The 15,350-nt window shown below is 49.0% G+C and overlaps 7 protein-coding genes across 7 annotated transcripts; 4 read left to right on the top strand and 3 right to left on the bottom strand.

Annotated features, from left to right (window-relative positions):
* Positions 1-210: 210 nt before the first annotated feature.
* On the bottom strand, positions 211-1,861 carry FOBCDRAFT_220502 (uncharacterized protein). Its single transcript, XM_054704177.2, has 3 exons — positions 1,474-1,861; positions 740-1,419; positions 211-602 (listed from the first exon to the last, which is right to left on the bottom strand). The coding sequence occupies exons 1-3, from the start codon at positions 1,585-1,587 to the stop codon at positions 362-364; spliced, it is 1,035 nt and encodes a 344-aa protein (XP_054560152.1). The 5' UTR covers positions 1,588-1,861; the 3' UTR covers positions 211-361.
* A 486-nt stretch (positions 1,862-2,347) lies between these two features.
* FOBCDRAFT_220500 (major facilitator superfamily domain-containing protein) lies at positions 2,348-4,060 on the top strand. The gene has a single exon (XM_031179464.3). The coding sequence runs from the start codon at positions 2,402-2,404 to the stop codon at positions 4,034-4,036; it is 1,635 nt and encodes a 544-aa protein (XP_031045351.2). The 5' UTR covers positions 2,348-2,401; the 3' UTR covers positions 4,037-4,060.
* FOBCDRAFT_220498 (uncharacterized protein) lies at positions 4,061-4,877 on the bottom strand. Its single transcript, XM_059609559.1, has 3 exons — positions 4,623-4,877; positions 4,211-4,566; positions 4,061-4,159 (listed from the first exon to the last, which is right to left on the bottom strand). Exons 1-3 carry the CDS (start codon positions 4,749-4,751, stop codon positions 4,087-4,089), a joined length of 558 nt encoding a protein of 185 aa, XP_059464658.1. The 5' UTR covers positions 4,752-4,877; the 3' UTR covers positions 4,061-4,086.
* An 897-nt stretch (positions 4,878-5,774) lies between these two features.
* Positions 5,775-8,026, top strand: FOBCDRAFT_131857 (adaptin N terminal region-domain-containing protein; the record flags this gene model as incomplete). Its single annotated transcript, XM_031179465.3, has 4 exons — positions 5,775-5,965; positions 6,014-6,089; positions 6,138-6,502; positions 6,556-8,026. 4 exons carry the CDS (start codon positions 5,775-5,777, stop codon positions 8,024-8,026), a joined length of 2,103 nt encoding a protein of 700 aa, XP_031045352.3.
* Positions 8,027-10,868: 2,842 nt separating this feature from the next.
* FOBCDRAFT_272428 (ubiquitin-related domain-containing protein) lies at positions 10,869-11,685 on the top strand (the record flags this gene model as incomplete). Its single annotated transcript, XM_031179469.3, has 2 exons — positions 10,869-11,472; positions 11,528-11,685. 2 exons carry the CDS (start codon positions 10,869-10,871, stop codon positions 11,683-11,685), a joined length of 762 nt encoding a protein of 253 aa, XP_031045356.3.
* Positions 11,686-12,148: 463 nt separating this feature from the next.
* Positions 12,149-12,921, bottom strand: FOBCDRAFT_28707 (proteasome maturation factor UMP1-domain-containing protein). The gene is made up of 2 exons (XM_031179472.3): positions 12,749-12,921; positions 12,149-12,690 (listed from the first exon to the last, which is right to left on the bottom strand). The coding sequence occupies exons 1-2, from the start codon at positions 12,749-12,751 to the stop codon at positions 12,235-12,237; spliced, it is 459 nt and encodes a 152-aa protein (XP_031045359.1). The 5' UTR covers positions 12,752-12,921; the 3' UTR covers positions 12,149-12,234.
* A 170-nt stretch (positions 12,922-13,091) lies between these two features.
* On the top strand, positions 13,092-15,272 carry FOBCDRAFT_220491 (P-loop containing nucleoside triphosphate hydrolase protein). The gene has a single exon (XM_031179473.3). It carries the CDS (start codon positions 13,168-13,170, stop codon positions 15,100-15,102), a length of 1,935 nt encoding a protein of 644 aa, XP_031045360.2. The 5' UTR covers positions 13,092-13,167; the 3' UTR covers positions 15,103-15,272.
* Positions 15,273-15,350: the final 78 nt, after the last annotated feature.

Raw genomic sequence — 15,350 nt, 5'->3', positions numbered from 1 at the left:
TCAAAGGACACCAGTTTCAACTTAAATGCCAATACAAAACTCTTTCATTGCTCCGGGCGTCCGTTTCACTGGTCCATACACTGGCAAGCCCGTGGTCTCACTCTTCACAGTTATGGTCAATTCAGTCTGAAGTGAGGATATTTTCCAACTCAAAGTGGTGTTCGTCTTCAGGCCATGCATTTCTCATGAGTTCCTTAGGCACTACGAAGATGAATATAACAAGGCACATACATGTGCTCCGTCTTTGACTACCTGCTTAGTATATAGCATAGAGATGTAGTTGGTTGCGGCTCCCACACCCTGCCAGCTATTAATGCCTAGGTGTCAGTATGTCTGCATACCCTTTTATTCGTTTGCCAACTCAAAACACCAGATCCCAAAGCACAAGGAAAGCGCAGAGCCCGCTTGCTGCAAAGAATGTATACTTTGCTGGACTTGCGCGCTGTGTCGCCTTTTTTAATTCCTTATTGCCACCGCCCACGTTTTCCGTAGTTGCAAACGAGTCTGCTACAAGCTGATCTATATGCGCTGACTGTGTGGCGAGGTTGTTTACGAGAAGTGACTGCAGCTCAGCAATTTCTAGTAACGACTTCTCAGCAGTTCTGTCGTACGAGTGTTAGCTCATATGCCTGAACAAACTTCCCTTCCCCATGGGGTGGCGCTTGCGCTTGGTACTCTAGCGCAGATACAACCAAGCAAAGGTGTGCCGATGGAGATCGAGAGGACATATGACACGTACCTGACTTTGTCCAAACTATTCTCGAAATGCTTCATCATGTCTTGGTTCCCTTGCTCAAACATCTGGATCTGTTCCTCTGTCAACCCCTGGCTCGGGAACTGGCCGTCTTCGGACATAGGGATCGGTGCAGCAGGGGCTGTTTGGGAGTTTCGTCGGGCAGATGGAGGAAATTCCGCAAAGTCTCCAGCAATGGTGGCGCCTGATCTTGAAAGCATGCTGCGGTTCTTCTCCAACTCGCGTTTTAGACGTGTTTCCATCATTTCTTGTTGCGTTCGACAGCATAGCTCGAGTCGTTGTCGTAAAAACCAGAGAATACTATCTCGATGAATTCCCAAATCTCGTGCCTTGGCTTCAGCTTCTGCATGCTCCTCTGTTTTGCTGCTGATTATACCACCTGAAGCCCATGCTCCAAAAGCTCCTAGGCCTCCATATTTCTTTCGGATTATAGCTGATTCAGTTTCACGCCGTAACTGTTCAGCCTCGTCGAGAGCACGAATGCCAGCATTCAACTCCCGAATCATCTGTTTCGCATTGGCGTCGACTTCTTCTCGGTCTCGATCTGTAAGCACACGTGTTTGTTCTTTTGCGACTCGGTTATGTGTCTTTCGTGGCTGCGCAGTCGATAAATAAGCTTGTCGAACATCTTGAAGCTCTCGATGTAGGCTGGTGATATGAGAATTCTAGAGATACTAATCAGCTTTGGGAGTGAGGCCGAACAGAAGCGTATGGCTTACAATCCTATATGCCTCCTTTAAGAAACCATCGATGGCATCCAAGGTGACACGTTTTCTTGTTTCCGGCGCATTTCGTTCCCGCAGGAGCTCATTGAAAGTGACCGTGACATTCATGGCGTGTACTCCAAATTAGTCCAGGACGAATGTTTTCACTGAAAGGATAAGCTGTTGGTGAGCCCGAGTTCCTCAGTTTGTGTGATTTACGACTGAGGGGTTCGAGGCTTTGTCTGAGCATTCGAGTCAAGCTCTCTCACCAATAACGGTCCAGGGTTGTTGTAGACACCATGGCTGCATTGGTATGAAGCTCTGACGCACTTCGAGCAAAGCTCCACGTGGCTTAGTCATCGAGCTCAAGCTTGAATGCCGAACAAACCAAGCTTCAACTGTGATGCAACCACTTTACTAGTTTGTAATGATTTGCAATCACTCGAAACTTATACGGACCCTCTAATCCTCCACGCTTCGCGATCTTTTTACAAATAAAGATCGTCTCTCAGCTTCCACACATTCAAGGTGCGCGATGGGCTAATCAGGTTGACTCGATTCGACCTACCGAAAGACTGGATGGTATTGCAGGATTATGAAGATATCAGTCATCTGAAGGCCTTGAGTATTCTTTCCATTGAAAATTTTCTTGATTCAACGGCCAGACCGACGAAATTGAGTATGAGACTCAAAATATCTTCAGGAGGCGGATCGGAGCGGAGCTCGGCATAAAGTGGAGACACGCCGGGTCCGTGAACGCAACTTCGGCCGGTTGGCTACGGGAATAGAAGCCAAGACAACCGGAAATAAATATTCTATCACCGATGGAGAATGTTCTCCGATCGCGGGCAAATTGTTAGGTAGTATTAAAAGACTTGTCTTCCAGTTCTCGGCGACTGTCTCATCATGTTTGTTGTATATTCCATCCTTCCGTTCAGCGAAGATGAAAGAGAAAAGCCAAAACCAGCCCTCTTCCAACACCGGAAACCCACCGAGACATGACCATGACGATATCAGCATACAGAGCACTGAGTCGGAGACTCTTGGGGGCCTCGATAACAACAATACCGAGAAACTTGGCAGACCGCCACATGATGCATCAACAACTCAAGCCGACGAGACGATAATGGGTGATCCCGAGAGCATGAGCAGAGTCTCAAGCGGTCCAGCATACAGCGTTTTCTCAAAGAACACAAAAAGATGGATCCTAGCTTTGGTCACAGCAGCCAGCTTCGTCTCGCCTATGACGGCCAACATATATTTCCCCGCTATTCCCCCTATAGCCGAAGATTTGAACATATCTGTGTCACTTGTCAACCTCACTTTGACGTCTTATATGATATTTCAGGGACTATCGCCAACGATATTCGGCGACTTCGGCGACATGGCCGGGCGTCGACCCGCTTATATACTGGCCTTCTTGATTTATATATGTGCAAACATTGGTTTGGCCCTGCAACGTAACTTTGTTGCGCTACTGATCCTTCGTTGTGTTCAAAGTGCGGGCAGCAGTGGAACTTTGGCTCTTGGTTTTGCTGTGGTAGCGGATATATCCTCGACAGCTGAAAGAGGAAAATATATGGGCATTGTTGGAGCCGGAATCAATGTTGGGCCTGCTCTCGGGCCAGTCCTGGGTGGTATTCTGAGCCAGTACCTTGGATGGCCTGCTATCTTCTGGTTTTGTGCCATCTTCTCTGGTGTCTGGATGATCCCCTTTATCTTCTCCGCTCCCGAGACGTGCCGTAAAGTCGTTGGCAATGGCTCGATAGCACCACCAAAATGGAACAGGTCACTACTTGATCTTTACAGCCACCGAGGAGATGTTACAAGCCAGAGTATTCCGAAGCAGAAGTTGAAGTTTCCCAACCCATTGAAGACGCTTTACATTGTCTTTGACAAAGAAATGGCTATTATTCTATGTATCAATGCCATCATCTACCTGGCTTTCATTTTAGTGGCGGCTACCCTATCAACACTCTTCAAAGAGACGTACGGCTATAACGATCTTGAGGTTGGTCTTTGCTATTTGCCTTACGGATTTGGCTGCGCTTTGGCCGTTGTTGGTCAAGGATACGTCTTGGACTGGAACTATCGACGAATTGCGAAGAAAATTGGCTTCACTATCAACCGTAAGCGGGGAGATGATCTGGGCAAGTTCCCAATTGAGACTGCGCGAATCCAGCCGGTCTATCCAACGCTCCTCGCTGGTATCGCGATACTTATAGGGTATGGATGGGCTTTGCAAGTTGAAACTTCAGTTGCTGTCCCATTGGTCCTTGTCTTCCTTATCGGCATGTTCGTTCCAACCTCATTCAGTGTTCTCAATACCCTTATTGTTGATCTTAACCCACATGCTCCAGCTACAGCAACTGCAGCCAACAACCTCGTGCGATGTATGTTTGGAGCTGCAGCGACGGCGGCCATTGACCACATGATCGTAGGAATGGGTAGAGGGTGGTGTTTCACGTTTCTTGCTTTACTGAACTTGGCCATGATCCCGGCTTTGAGACTTGTTGACAAGAGAGGTATGCGATGGAGGGCAGCCAAAGCAAAGAGAGAAGCAATGAATGTGGCATAGCTCTGCAAGTCCAATTAATTATCTAGTCATTTATCGTATCAATAGACAGGTTATAAAGCTGCCACAGCGAACTCCAGAGGCTCTCTTTGCGCCTCCCACATCAGCCAGTCGGATCGTGTTGTTCTAGACAGTGTCAGTAGTGTAAGAATGGTGCATACGGAGATAAATCCTTACGGTAATAGACCCATGGCATTGATCTTCCAAATTCCGACACCAAGCGCAACCAGCTGGCATACCACATACACAAACTTGACCTGCAATAATTGGGAGGAAAGAGAGTCTGACTGGAAGCGTTCGAAGGCCTGGTTCGTGTTCATCAAGCCCATCAAAGGGTTCTTGAATGCCATAAAGACCATCATGATACTGAAGATCTGGAGAGAGTTGCCCGACATGTACATCATGATGGCGGTCATGGGAAGACCTTTAACAGGAGCCAGCGCGACTTCCCAGGCCTTCTTGAGCTTCAAGGTTTCCATCTCGGCGGTAGTCGGGGGCTTGCGGGGCTGAACCTTGACAGCATCCTTGTTCTTCTGTTTGCTGTGTTAGTCTTTGATCATTTCGATCGCGCGATAGAGAATGCGCGTGCCTTGGAGTTGGTGACGGTTGTTCCGGAGCTAAAACCAGGAGGATCCTGAACGCCAGATTGCTTGGACTTGGCAGCGGGAGGGCTCTCGAGTTGAGAGACCCAGATAGGGGAGGCAGATGGGCCAGCCATGATATATCGGTTGTGCTGTCGAAAGTTGCTGATAGGGATTGAGGGTCTCGAATTGAAGTTCGCAAGCAAGGTTGTTTAATGGTTGATGTTGGACGCTCGCAGAGGAAACGTTGACGTGGATTGATTGGGTTAAGTTGATGACTGTAGCCCACCCCCCATGTGGCATATTCGACGTGTGGCGTAGCTGTGGCAGCTGCAATTTCGGCTTAATTGCAACCCACTATCTTATCAGCACCTATTTGGCTTACATTACTCGAGTCTAGTGATCCCCTTTCCCAACTCCGACGCCGCCGATTCGAGACGTAAAGGTTCAAAATACGATCACAATAAACGTCGCAAACAAAATTCGAGGAAACCAGCGCCTACCCTGCTTCCTCAAGTCCAAAGAAGCCCCGTAACGATAATCCACGATCGAGAAGCGACATCACAGCGCCTTGCAACCGTTGGCATCTGGCGCACATGTGACCATCCCCTCCTATCTGCCATCCACCATCCACCCTCTACGACTTTCTTTACGCTGGGCAACGCATCCCCGCCCAATTAGGTTGTGAATATCGAAAAGACGGCTGAAAATACTTGGAAGAATCCAAAGTGAGGGGCTGTCAGGCATAGGGCGACTATTCCACATTCAACGTTACCGAAACCCAGTCCCAGTCGCCGTATAGTCTTTATTTGGGATACAAGTACAACACCATGTCGAGCTCCGCCGGTGGAGGGGACTCCAAATTGTTTGCTCGAGTAAGCCTTCCCGTCCTTCTATCATGTCTCAGCCTCGTAGGACCTGAGGTCTTATAAGTCCTTGAACCTCCACTTCACTGAAACTCGACTTTGTGTCTCCTTTACCCCTTCCTGCTTTTGCGCAGACTTTGTTGCGCGAAAAGCCTTGGTTGCATCAGATCATACTTCCTGTTCAATGTCACTATCGATACATGGTGTCGCAGCGCCGCGAACCATGTGATGGCCGCCATGTTTCTCGCATATATGCCCCCAAAGTCACTTTATGATGGCCCGAGACTAAATAATATGCAGGGCAAAGTTGCCGAGCTACGCCTCGAGCTTAACAGTGGAGGGAAAAAGGACAAGGCCTATACAGGCAAGAAGATTGCTCTCAAGAAGATTGTCGCAAATATGACCATGAGTAATAATGACATGGTTGCACTATTCCCCGACATCATTGGATGCATGGGTATCCAGAGTTTGGAAATCAAGAAGATGTAAGCATTTCGATATCTGGAACTCGCTCAGAGGCTTATGTTAAATAGGTGCTTCTTGTTTCTGGTCAACTATGCCAGGATAAGACCTGAGATTGCTGTAAAGGCAATCCCTGTACTGGAACATGTCAGTTTAAACTAAGACCACTCCAGGAGTAGTACTGACAAAGTATAGGATATGGAAGACCACAACCCTTTGGTACGGGCACTGGCTCTCCGAACAATGTCCTACATTCATGTCAGAGAGTTTGTTGAGGCTACTGTACCAATAGTCAAGCATATGCTGAAGGATAATGACCCATATGTGCGAAAAACCGCTGCCTTCTGTGTCGCCAAACTTTACGACCATGACCGACATATGGTGGAGAACTCAGACCTTATTGATCGTTTGAACTCTTTGCTACGGGATGACAACCCCACAGTTGTTGCGAGCGCTCTGGCTGGACTCATGGATATCTGGGAACGCAGTGACGCCATCAAACTTACCATTGACTATAGCAATGCCTCCAAGATGGTGGCCATTCTCCCTGATTGCTCCGAGTAAGATCAACCACAGTACATTTGTGTAATTGTCGCTAATCTTGTGTCAACAGATGGGGTCAGACATATATCCTAGAGGCTCTCATGTCCTATGTGCCACAAGAATCCGGAGAAGCGGTACTCCTAGCGGAACGGATATCACCACGACTGTCGCATTCTAATTCGTCGGTCGTGTTGACCTGCATTCGGGTGATTCTGTATCTGATGAATTATATCGCCGATCAGAAGCAAATCTCGGCTCTCTGCAGGAAGCTCTCACCACCCCTGGTCACACTTCTCGCCAAGGGTCCTGAGGTTCAGTACCTCGCTCTGCGAAATGCTTTGTTGATTCTCCAGCGACGACCGGAAGTGCTCCGAAACGATATCCGTGTCTTTTTCTGCAAGTACAACGATCCTATTTATGTCAAGGTCACAAAGCTGGAACTTATCTTCATGCTTGCCAACGAGGACAACATCGATGAGGTGTTGACGGAATTGCGAGAATATGCTACTGAAATTGATGTTCACTTCGTCCGCAAGGCAGTACGTGCTATCGGTAAGTTGGCAATTAAAATTGAGCCAGCTGCACGACGATGCATCAACTTGCTCCTCGAGCTTGTGGCAACCAAGATCACATATATCGTGCAGGAAGCTACGGTGGTTATCCGAAACATCTTCCGAAAGTACCCCAACCAATATGAATCCATCATCAGCACTCTTTGCGAGCATCTGGATTCTCTGGATGAGCCGGAGGCCAAGGCAGCCATGGTTTGGGTCATTGGTCAATACGCAGATCGGATTGAGAACAGCGATGCCTTGCTAGAAGACTTCCTGTACTCGTTCGCAGAGGAGCCTGTCGAAGTGCAGCTGGCCTTGCTCACAGCTACAGTAAAGCTGTTCATCCAGCGACCAACCAAGGGTCAAGAATTGGTTCCCAAGGTTTTGAAGTGGGCAACTGAAGAGACGGATAACCCTGATCTTCGAGACCGAGCGTATATGTACTGGCGCTTGTTGTCTACAGATATGAATGCGGCGAAGCAGATCGTGATGGGGGAGAAGCCAGCGATTACCGCTGAGTCAGAAAGACTCGATTCGACGACGCTAGAGGAGATGTGTCTAAACGTGGGAACTCTAGCCACGGTCTATTTGAAGCCGGTGCAGACCGTGTTTAGATCTGCTCGGCCTCGCAAACTCCAGGACTCTCCCGCATTGCAGAAGCAAAACCTCCTTGTTGCTGCAGACAGCCAAAAGAGCATAAGCATGTTTGGCAACGCCGGGGCGGCAACAGATATTGATCCAAGAAGCCGAAACCCGACATCAGGCAATGGTCAAGGGGACCTCGCGCAAGCAGTCAACGACGCAGATGCCTACTTTTCAAGTATTGGAACGCAGCAGCAGATGCAACCGATGCATGATCAAGGGGATGATGTCTTTGGAGGAGGTAATGGCCACTCGACAGGATACGTGGTGAGCGCACATGCACCTCAAGCGGTTCTTCAACCAGCTCAGGGTGCTGGCAGCAATGGTGATTTGTTAGTGCTATGAGTGAGTGATACCTTTGTATACTAGCGATGGGAGGCATAGTCAGAAGCCAAGCCGTTTAAGCATATCCGTATTAGGCAGGAATTTGTGATGGAACTTGTGGGAGTACAATCTGGCGTTGCGTCCAGCTCCAGGATCCGCTCAAGGGTTGCTTCATACTTGCATGAAATTATTACATATTCTCATATTTACAAGTTATGATAAATGTTGAGTTTTTTTTTTTTTCTAGTTTTTTTTCATGATACTCTAAGCATGCTTTGACACACTCAGCCACAGAATCTTACCACTTAACACTGAGGCTATCTACAATTTTGTCCGTTACCCCATCTTTCTCACATTCTCGATTTGAAGGGAGGAATCTGCGGGTGACTGCTCCGGGGAACGGCGTAGACTCGATTCGGCTGGGCCCGATAACCTTATTCCAAATGCCAATTGGGGCGAAGCACATTAGCAGAGCCTACCATTGTATCCAAAACCTCCCCCGAGAGGTCACATCTGACCAGGGGGGTTGAGGCGAAGTCTGGAGTACGCTAGATTGAGACTTGGCTTGCTGGTCTGGCCTGGTCTGGTCTATAAAGACAGTGGGGAGAGACATGTCGTTGGTGAGTTGTAAGGACCTTCTGAATGTATGCAAGTGGGCGAATCCGTGGTCTTCTGCGGGATATATCCGATGTATCGGTGTGTGAGCGGCCGTACTAGACCGTTGGAAAGGGTGTTCCCTGTGCCTTTTTCTCGGTGGAACTTTGGGGATTCAGGAACAAGCTCCGAGGCATACCAGCAGTGATGAGATCTTGAGGGGTGCATGCCAGATGAGGACCCTTAGATGTGCTGAATACGCAACTATTGGCTATAGCTTATGTTGGATTGGTTGGTAGGTAGAATACGATACGTTTCGTGTAAGTGGTTCACTGATTCATGAATACAGCCTAATAGTGTAAGCATAAGAGCCAAAAGAGCAATCTATCTAAGAGCCACTGAAGTATTATCGTAAATAATTCATCCGTTAGAGATAAGACGAAAGTTATTCATCATGTTTGTCCTAGTCATGAGTAAGGTAGTTCTCCCATATTCAATAGCTTTCTCTTAGTCGAAATACAGTGTGCCAAACAGATGGCTTGCGCTGGGGTCTTCCTTTCTGCTTGGTCTGGGCTAAGTCGCCTGGAAGCGGCACAGCCGGCTTCCGTATCCGCCACCTTTTCTACCTTACCTTTCAGTGGCTTTTACCTTATCAACCGCTGAGAATAAACTCCGTATGTACACCATGGCATCTTGCTCAGATTGCCAACCACATGGAATGAATAAAACCTGAAATTCTTCAATAAAAGGACTCCCAGCTCTAGAAGGGAGATGACCTATACTATAGGATTTCCTTAGAAGCGTCATGTTCTGAGTGAATTCATTCGCTGAGGTAGCGTTCTACTGACTTTGTTACTGCTTATGTACCTGCCCGACTCAGGTTGTGTAGTAGAGCCAGGTACCTTCCCTTCCGTTTTACCAGTAAACCTAACCGAACGGAACTGAAGGCAACTGCCTCACCTCACCTAAGGTACCTCGCTAGCCGTCCGTTGCGCCTGGTAGGTTTGTTTGGCGAGTCACTTCCGTTGACTTTGTTTATCACGAGTCTTGCCATTGTCTTGTTCACAAACAAAACGGGATCAAGCAAACAATGCTTTCATACTGTCCGATTCATTCTTATCACCGAATAACTAATATCTCTGACTGGCACAAATCGGTTCGCTGAACTTTTTGAGTGAGCGCCAATATCTGCCCGCCAAGTAGTTTACGGATCACGGATACAGCACTGTATTTGGTGTCGTCACCTCGGTCTGGGCTGGAACTTACCTTGTTTAGCTATCTTGGCTTTCTTACAGTTTCTCGCATTCAGGATTTATCGTGTATCCGGTAACCGACTTTGCCGGTATTCTCAACGGCCTCGTTATCTCTGCCATCAATTGTGTGCCTCGAATCCGGCTTGGTTGAACTGATCGACAACAACTGTCAACAAAGCAGCGCGGCCCCTTTCACTGCCGAGTCGCCCTGCCTGTCTCGGTCTCTGTCTGTCTCTCGTCATTGTCACTTTATCGTTTCCGACAATTGCAAGGGAGTCGTCTACCTAGCTCAAGCCAAGCGCCCCCTCGTTCCCCGTTCCCTGTCAGGCAAAGCGTCCAGCGACCGCGACACCACCAGAGAGAAGAGAAGTCCACTCTGTTGCACCGTCTCTCACTCCACACAGGCTCCACGCTCCAGCCGCTGGCCGCCAGGGCTCCTTGGCTGCTTTGTTTTGCTTCGCTTGTTCATTCACTTGCTCACTGTCTCCCCATTAGCTTGCCTTGGAGTACAGCGCTGCACCACAAAGCGATTCACTGCTACTACGTACTGCAGACCCGCGTTCCTCAACTCTGCCCTGCCTGGTTGTCGCGTTGCATTTGTATCTGCTCTATGTCTGAGCGTTTTATCTGAGTGGACGAGACTCCGGGCCATTCACTGCCCCACCCCCGGTCTTGCGGCCCCCGGCCTGGGCGATCCATCCTTAGCCATCTCCCCAGCGAACTTGACGTCTTTCACTTTTGCTCCCGAGACCTGGCCACGCTACGGATACCGACTACATTCATCCACATCTCCATTTCCATCCACTTTCGCATTCCTCATTTTCATACGCATCTTTGATCCGACATCCTCAAATAGTCGCAAAATTCGCATCGAATCGCATTGCTAGCGAACGAACCACTCGTTTACGCCGCTCCTCCTCTCGCGTTCTTCCCTTTTCTGCGTGGTGTGACCTCAGATCACATCCTTACCGCGCCATCACCCTTCACCCAGTATGTCGGCTCCAGCGGACTCCACCATGAGTGGTGGTAAGGCTGCGCCAGTTGAAACTTCACGGCTCGAACAGCCTAACGATGCGGTAGCCATGGAAAACATTGCCCAGTCCTCCGAGCAGGCGCCTGCCGATCACGCCCCCGAATCCGCCGATAAGACCATTACAACTGAACCAGCACTGTCTACTGCTGTGCCAGCTACGTCCGAGAACACCGATAACTCAGCAGCCACTGCAGCAGCCTCATCGAAGGGAAAGGAGAAGGATACAGCTCCTCCTCCACCACCTACTAAGCAAGACTCGAATCTGGGCATCGGACCTGCTGTGGACGACATCAGAGAAATTTCGGGGGGTTCTTCCGACGGACCCGTTTGCAACATTACCCTTCTCCTTACTTCAGGAAGCCGACATCCGTACAAGATTGATGCCAAGTACTTGAGTCGGAGGAGCGTGGATATCCCAGACCAGACGGAGAGTGGCCTTCCGGATCCCTTCAGTATCAGCGTTTATACCCTCAAGGAATTAATATTGCGCGAATGGCGAAGTGATTGGGAAGCAAAACCAGCAAGTCCCAGCAGCATTAGACTCATTCATTTCGGAAAGCTCCTAGATGATAAGGAGCAATTGAAAAGTAAGGCGCGCTGTCGACCTGAGACAAGGGGCATCATTTGCTAACCACCTCATAGAATATCAACTTTCAACCGAGAGCCCCAATGTTGTACATATGAGCATTCGGCCACAGGATCTTGACGAGGAAGAACCCAAGGCGGGAAATAAGAACCTTTCATCGAGCGGCGGTGATGGCCAACGTTCGCGGGACAGCAATTGCTGTATCATTTTATAAGTGAAGGCCACTTTTTTGACTACAGGCAACTTCCAGACTGACTGCTCAACGCATGCTCTCACGAGAAGAGCCAAATCCAAAGACTCTCATGCACTCAACGTTTTGAGTCGGCGGGGTCTTTTTAGCCACCATAGTCTTCACTTTAGTTGATGAGCATTCGGGTGACACTCATTCATTCCTTATAACTTTTCCTTGGTTTATTGTATTTATCAGCAGAAGCGTATGACGATTCTGCTGTGTGGGAGACGGGGACACCGGAGTCTACATTGGCGTATCATCGTGTATTCTGAGTTATGGGTTTGGTTGTATTTTTGTTCTGTAATCTTCTTTTTCTTCGGCATATTTGTCGACGCGTTATCAATCACAGCGCATTCATAGCAGTATAGAAAGCATTTATGTTGCGATTGCATGGTCTCATCTTCTCAGCAGAAGAACAGACGTTGGTTCTCTTGGTCGTTAACTTTCTTGAGCCTGTCTAAAGTGTTGTAATTATGGTATACAAGGAGATGGCTATGTCGTCGTTTCCTTTGAGACAGCCAGCCGGCTTGTTTACTGGATCTTGAGCTTCTTTTCCATCTCGTCGTGGAATCCAGCAACGGCCCTTGTCTCATCGCCAGTGAATACATCCTCCCAGGTAATCGTAGCATCACGACCCCTAAGAATATCCTCGTGAACGCTGGGGAGGCCATTGCCGAGGGCCATGGGCCGCCACTCGCCTTTCTGAACAATCTTGAGCTCCATACCACGTCGAATAGGCTCAGCCATGCCGTAGGTGCGTCGAAGTGTCTCCATCTTGAGAGCCTCCTGAGTAGCCTCCCAGTTCTTCAGGCGGGCTTCGAGGGGATGAGCAGAGGCGGGTGTGGACTTTGAGTCGAAGGGGGATGCGCCGACACCGTGGCGGAGAGTATCGTGGATGCCCGGGGCGGAGGGGGCGGAGGATGTGTGCGAAATGTGAGTGTAGGTCTGGGCGTTGGAGTTGCCGGGGACGATACGCATTGCTTGAGACTTTGGAGGGAAGAGTTAGCTCTCATGATGTAGAGGATGGATGGGTGCTGAAGCTTACCATTTTGTGGGACGTGGTTGTTGCTTGGAAGAAGTGAGTTCGGTGGAAGAAATATGAGACGTTAGGTTAGAACTTTAGTGTTATCCGAGGCCGTTTCCGCGGAGGAGATGATGCGACGTTGATGGGCGGGTGGATTGTTTGATAGATGGAGGCTCAACATGCGGTTGATGATGAAAGCTCCAGCTTAAGGCAGCCTTGCGCTGGCGTTGCCGCACTTTGAGGGTACGTACCTTTTCCCGGTTCCGGGGAGCAAGCTGCAGGTCCGGCAGAAGGTACGTATCGCTGACCCCAGCTTCTTCTCGATGAGACCCACGCAGACATCGTTGTCACTTAAAGATTCCGACTTCGCTTTGAGACAGCATTCTTTCTTTTGCATTTATAACGAGTTTTTATTTATTCAGAGACACTCTAATATCGTCATGAGACCAATTCCGACTCGTCCTCCGATCATTCGGATTGCCAATGGCACATTCTATCGCCATCATCCAAATTCAGCATCATCACGTCCAAACCCACCTCTCTTTAGTGACTTGAGCTTCGAGTTGGCTTCTACATCGAACTCACCTCGAAATTGGTGTATTATAGGCCCATCTCTGTCTGGTAAAACAACGTTTCTTCAGGTTTTGAGGGGTAGGTTCCTCTGCGAACCACCTATTGCAAGATCATATCCCTACCTTTCTACTGAGGAAGTACCCAAGCGGTTACGAACGCCGCAAAAGGCAATTGAGTATGTGGGTTTCGATGCTGAGCTGACTGGAGGAGGGCTGGGTGGTGGTGTTGCAACGAGTGCATATCTCTCAGCGCGATATGAGTCGCGACGGGAGATTACGGACTTCTCACTAAGGGATTTCCTCATGGGCAACACAGAGCTTAATCCCATGCAGACGGAACCCAGCCAGGATGAGGCTACTATCTCGCCGGATCTTCTTTCCCAAGTTGTCAAGGACCTGAAGCTTGAGCCCCTGCTAGATCTCCCTGTCTCGTTTCTTAGTAACGGGCAAGGTCGAAGGGCACGTATCGCTCGTGCACTTCTCACCAAGCCTGAAGTTCTCTTACTTGATGAGCCTTTCATGGGGTTGGACCCGCCTACAGTCTCAGGTTTAAGCCCATTACTACACTCGCTGGCTGAGAAAGCAAGCCCGCGTCTTGTTCTTAGTGCACGACCACAGGATCCTGTCCCTGACTGGATCACTCACCTCGTGTATCTAAGAACAGACTGCCAAGTGGGATCCATGGGGCCTAAGGAGGAAGTTCTTGACGGCCTTAAGAAGTACGTCCGTGGAGTCCGAAAGGGTGGACTTACAGAAGATGAGAAGCTACCGCTACATTCACTTGTTGATATCGGTCGTGTACTACCATCGAGTGCTTCTACAGAAGTCTCCGGTAATCTAGGGGAAGCATCATATAAGGAGCTTGAGCCAATAAATCCCAAAGCAGAGCCCCTCGTTGAGATGGATGGCTGCAAAGTTCAGTATCGTGGGAAGATCGCACTGGGTAACTGGACACAGCAAACCACTGACGGTTCTAAAGACGGTTTGATATGGACAGTTCGACGTGGTGAGCGTTGGGGAGTTTTTGGCCCTAATGGTTCAGGGAAAACAACCATAGTATCTTTGCTCTGCTCGGATCATCCTCAGTCTTACTCTCTCCCCATCAAGCTATTCGGGCGATCTCGTCTTCCAGAACCTGGTACAGGCCAGCGGCCACTTACATTCTGGGACATCCAGTCCAGGATTGGACACTCGAGCCCTGAAGTTCATCAGCACATGCCTCGGAACTTGACGGTGCGCCAAGTGATTGAGAATGCTTGGTCAGAAACATTTCGAGCGAGACCGAAGCTAGACAGTGAAGCCAAAGAGAAGGTTGAGGCGGCTCTTCGCTGGTTTGCTCCTGAACTACATCCAAGCTATTCTTCAGCATCGCACGAGAACCTCTCCTGGGCGGATGATCACATGTTTGGTGGTCTGTCTTTCAGCGCACAACGTGTTGCGCTCTTCGTTAGATCCATGATTAAGAGCCCGGATGTTGTGGTTCTTGATGAAGCTTTTAGCGGCATGGATGATGCAGTACGAGACAAGTGCACGCTGTTCCTTGAACAAGGTGAGGCCAAAACATATCGAGGCGAAGAGATCATCGAGAGTGACGCCTCCAAGTCTGGTCAGGTCAAGATCCCAGGTCTTTCTGACCAGCAAGCACTGATCTGTATTGCTCATGTCAAGGAGGAGGTGCCAGACTGTGTAAGAGAGTGGCTGTGTCTTCCTGAGGCCAACACGGGACGGGCAGCAAGATTTGGACGACTTGAAGGTCCATTGAGAACTGACGAGAATAGATGGCATGAGGTATGGGGTTTCTAGAGGAAGACAGTGGTTTACGTGATACATGCTATGTCCATGGGGTTACACGGCATGTCCCAGGAGATGTGAGGCTGCTTGATTTTTACAATCTGGTTGAAAATAGACAAACCAGTGATAGCAAGGATGATCAAAAGCATCTGTTATAGACTCAAGATGAATTCAAATGTTAAAGACATTCCAACGCAGTGAAGAACTTCAAACGTCACGTCATTAGTGCTAATATGATAGGATTTTGAATTCCGCTATAG

The sequence above is a fragment of the Fusarium oxysporum genome, chromosome IV (genome assembly GCF_013085055.1).
Source record: "Fusarium oxysporum Fo47 chromosome IV, complete sequence".
NCBI lineage: Eukaryota > Fungi > Ascomycota > Sordariomycetes > Hypocreales > Nectriaceae > Fusarium > Fusarium oxysporum.
This window is presented reverse-complemented; position numbering and strand designations above follow the sequence as displayed.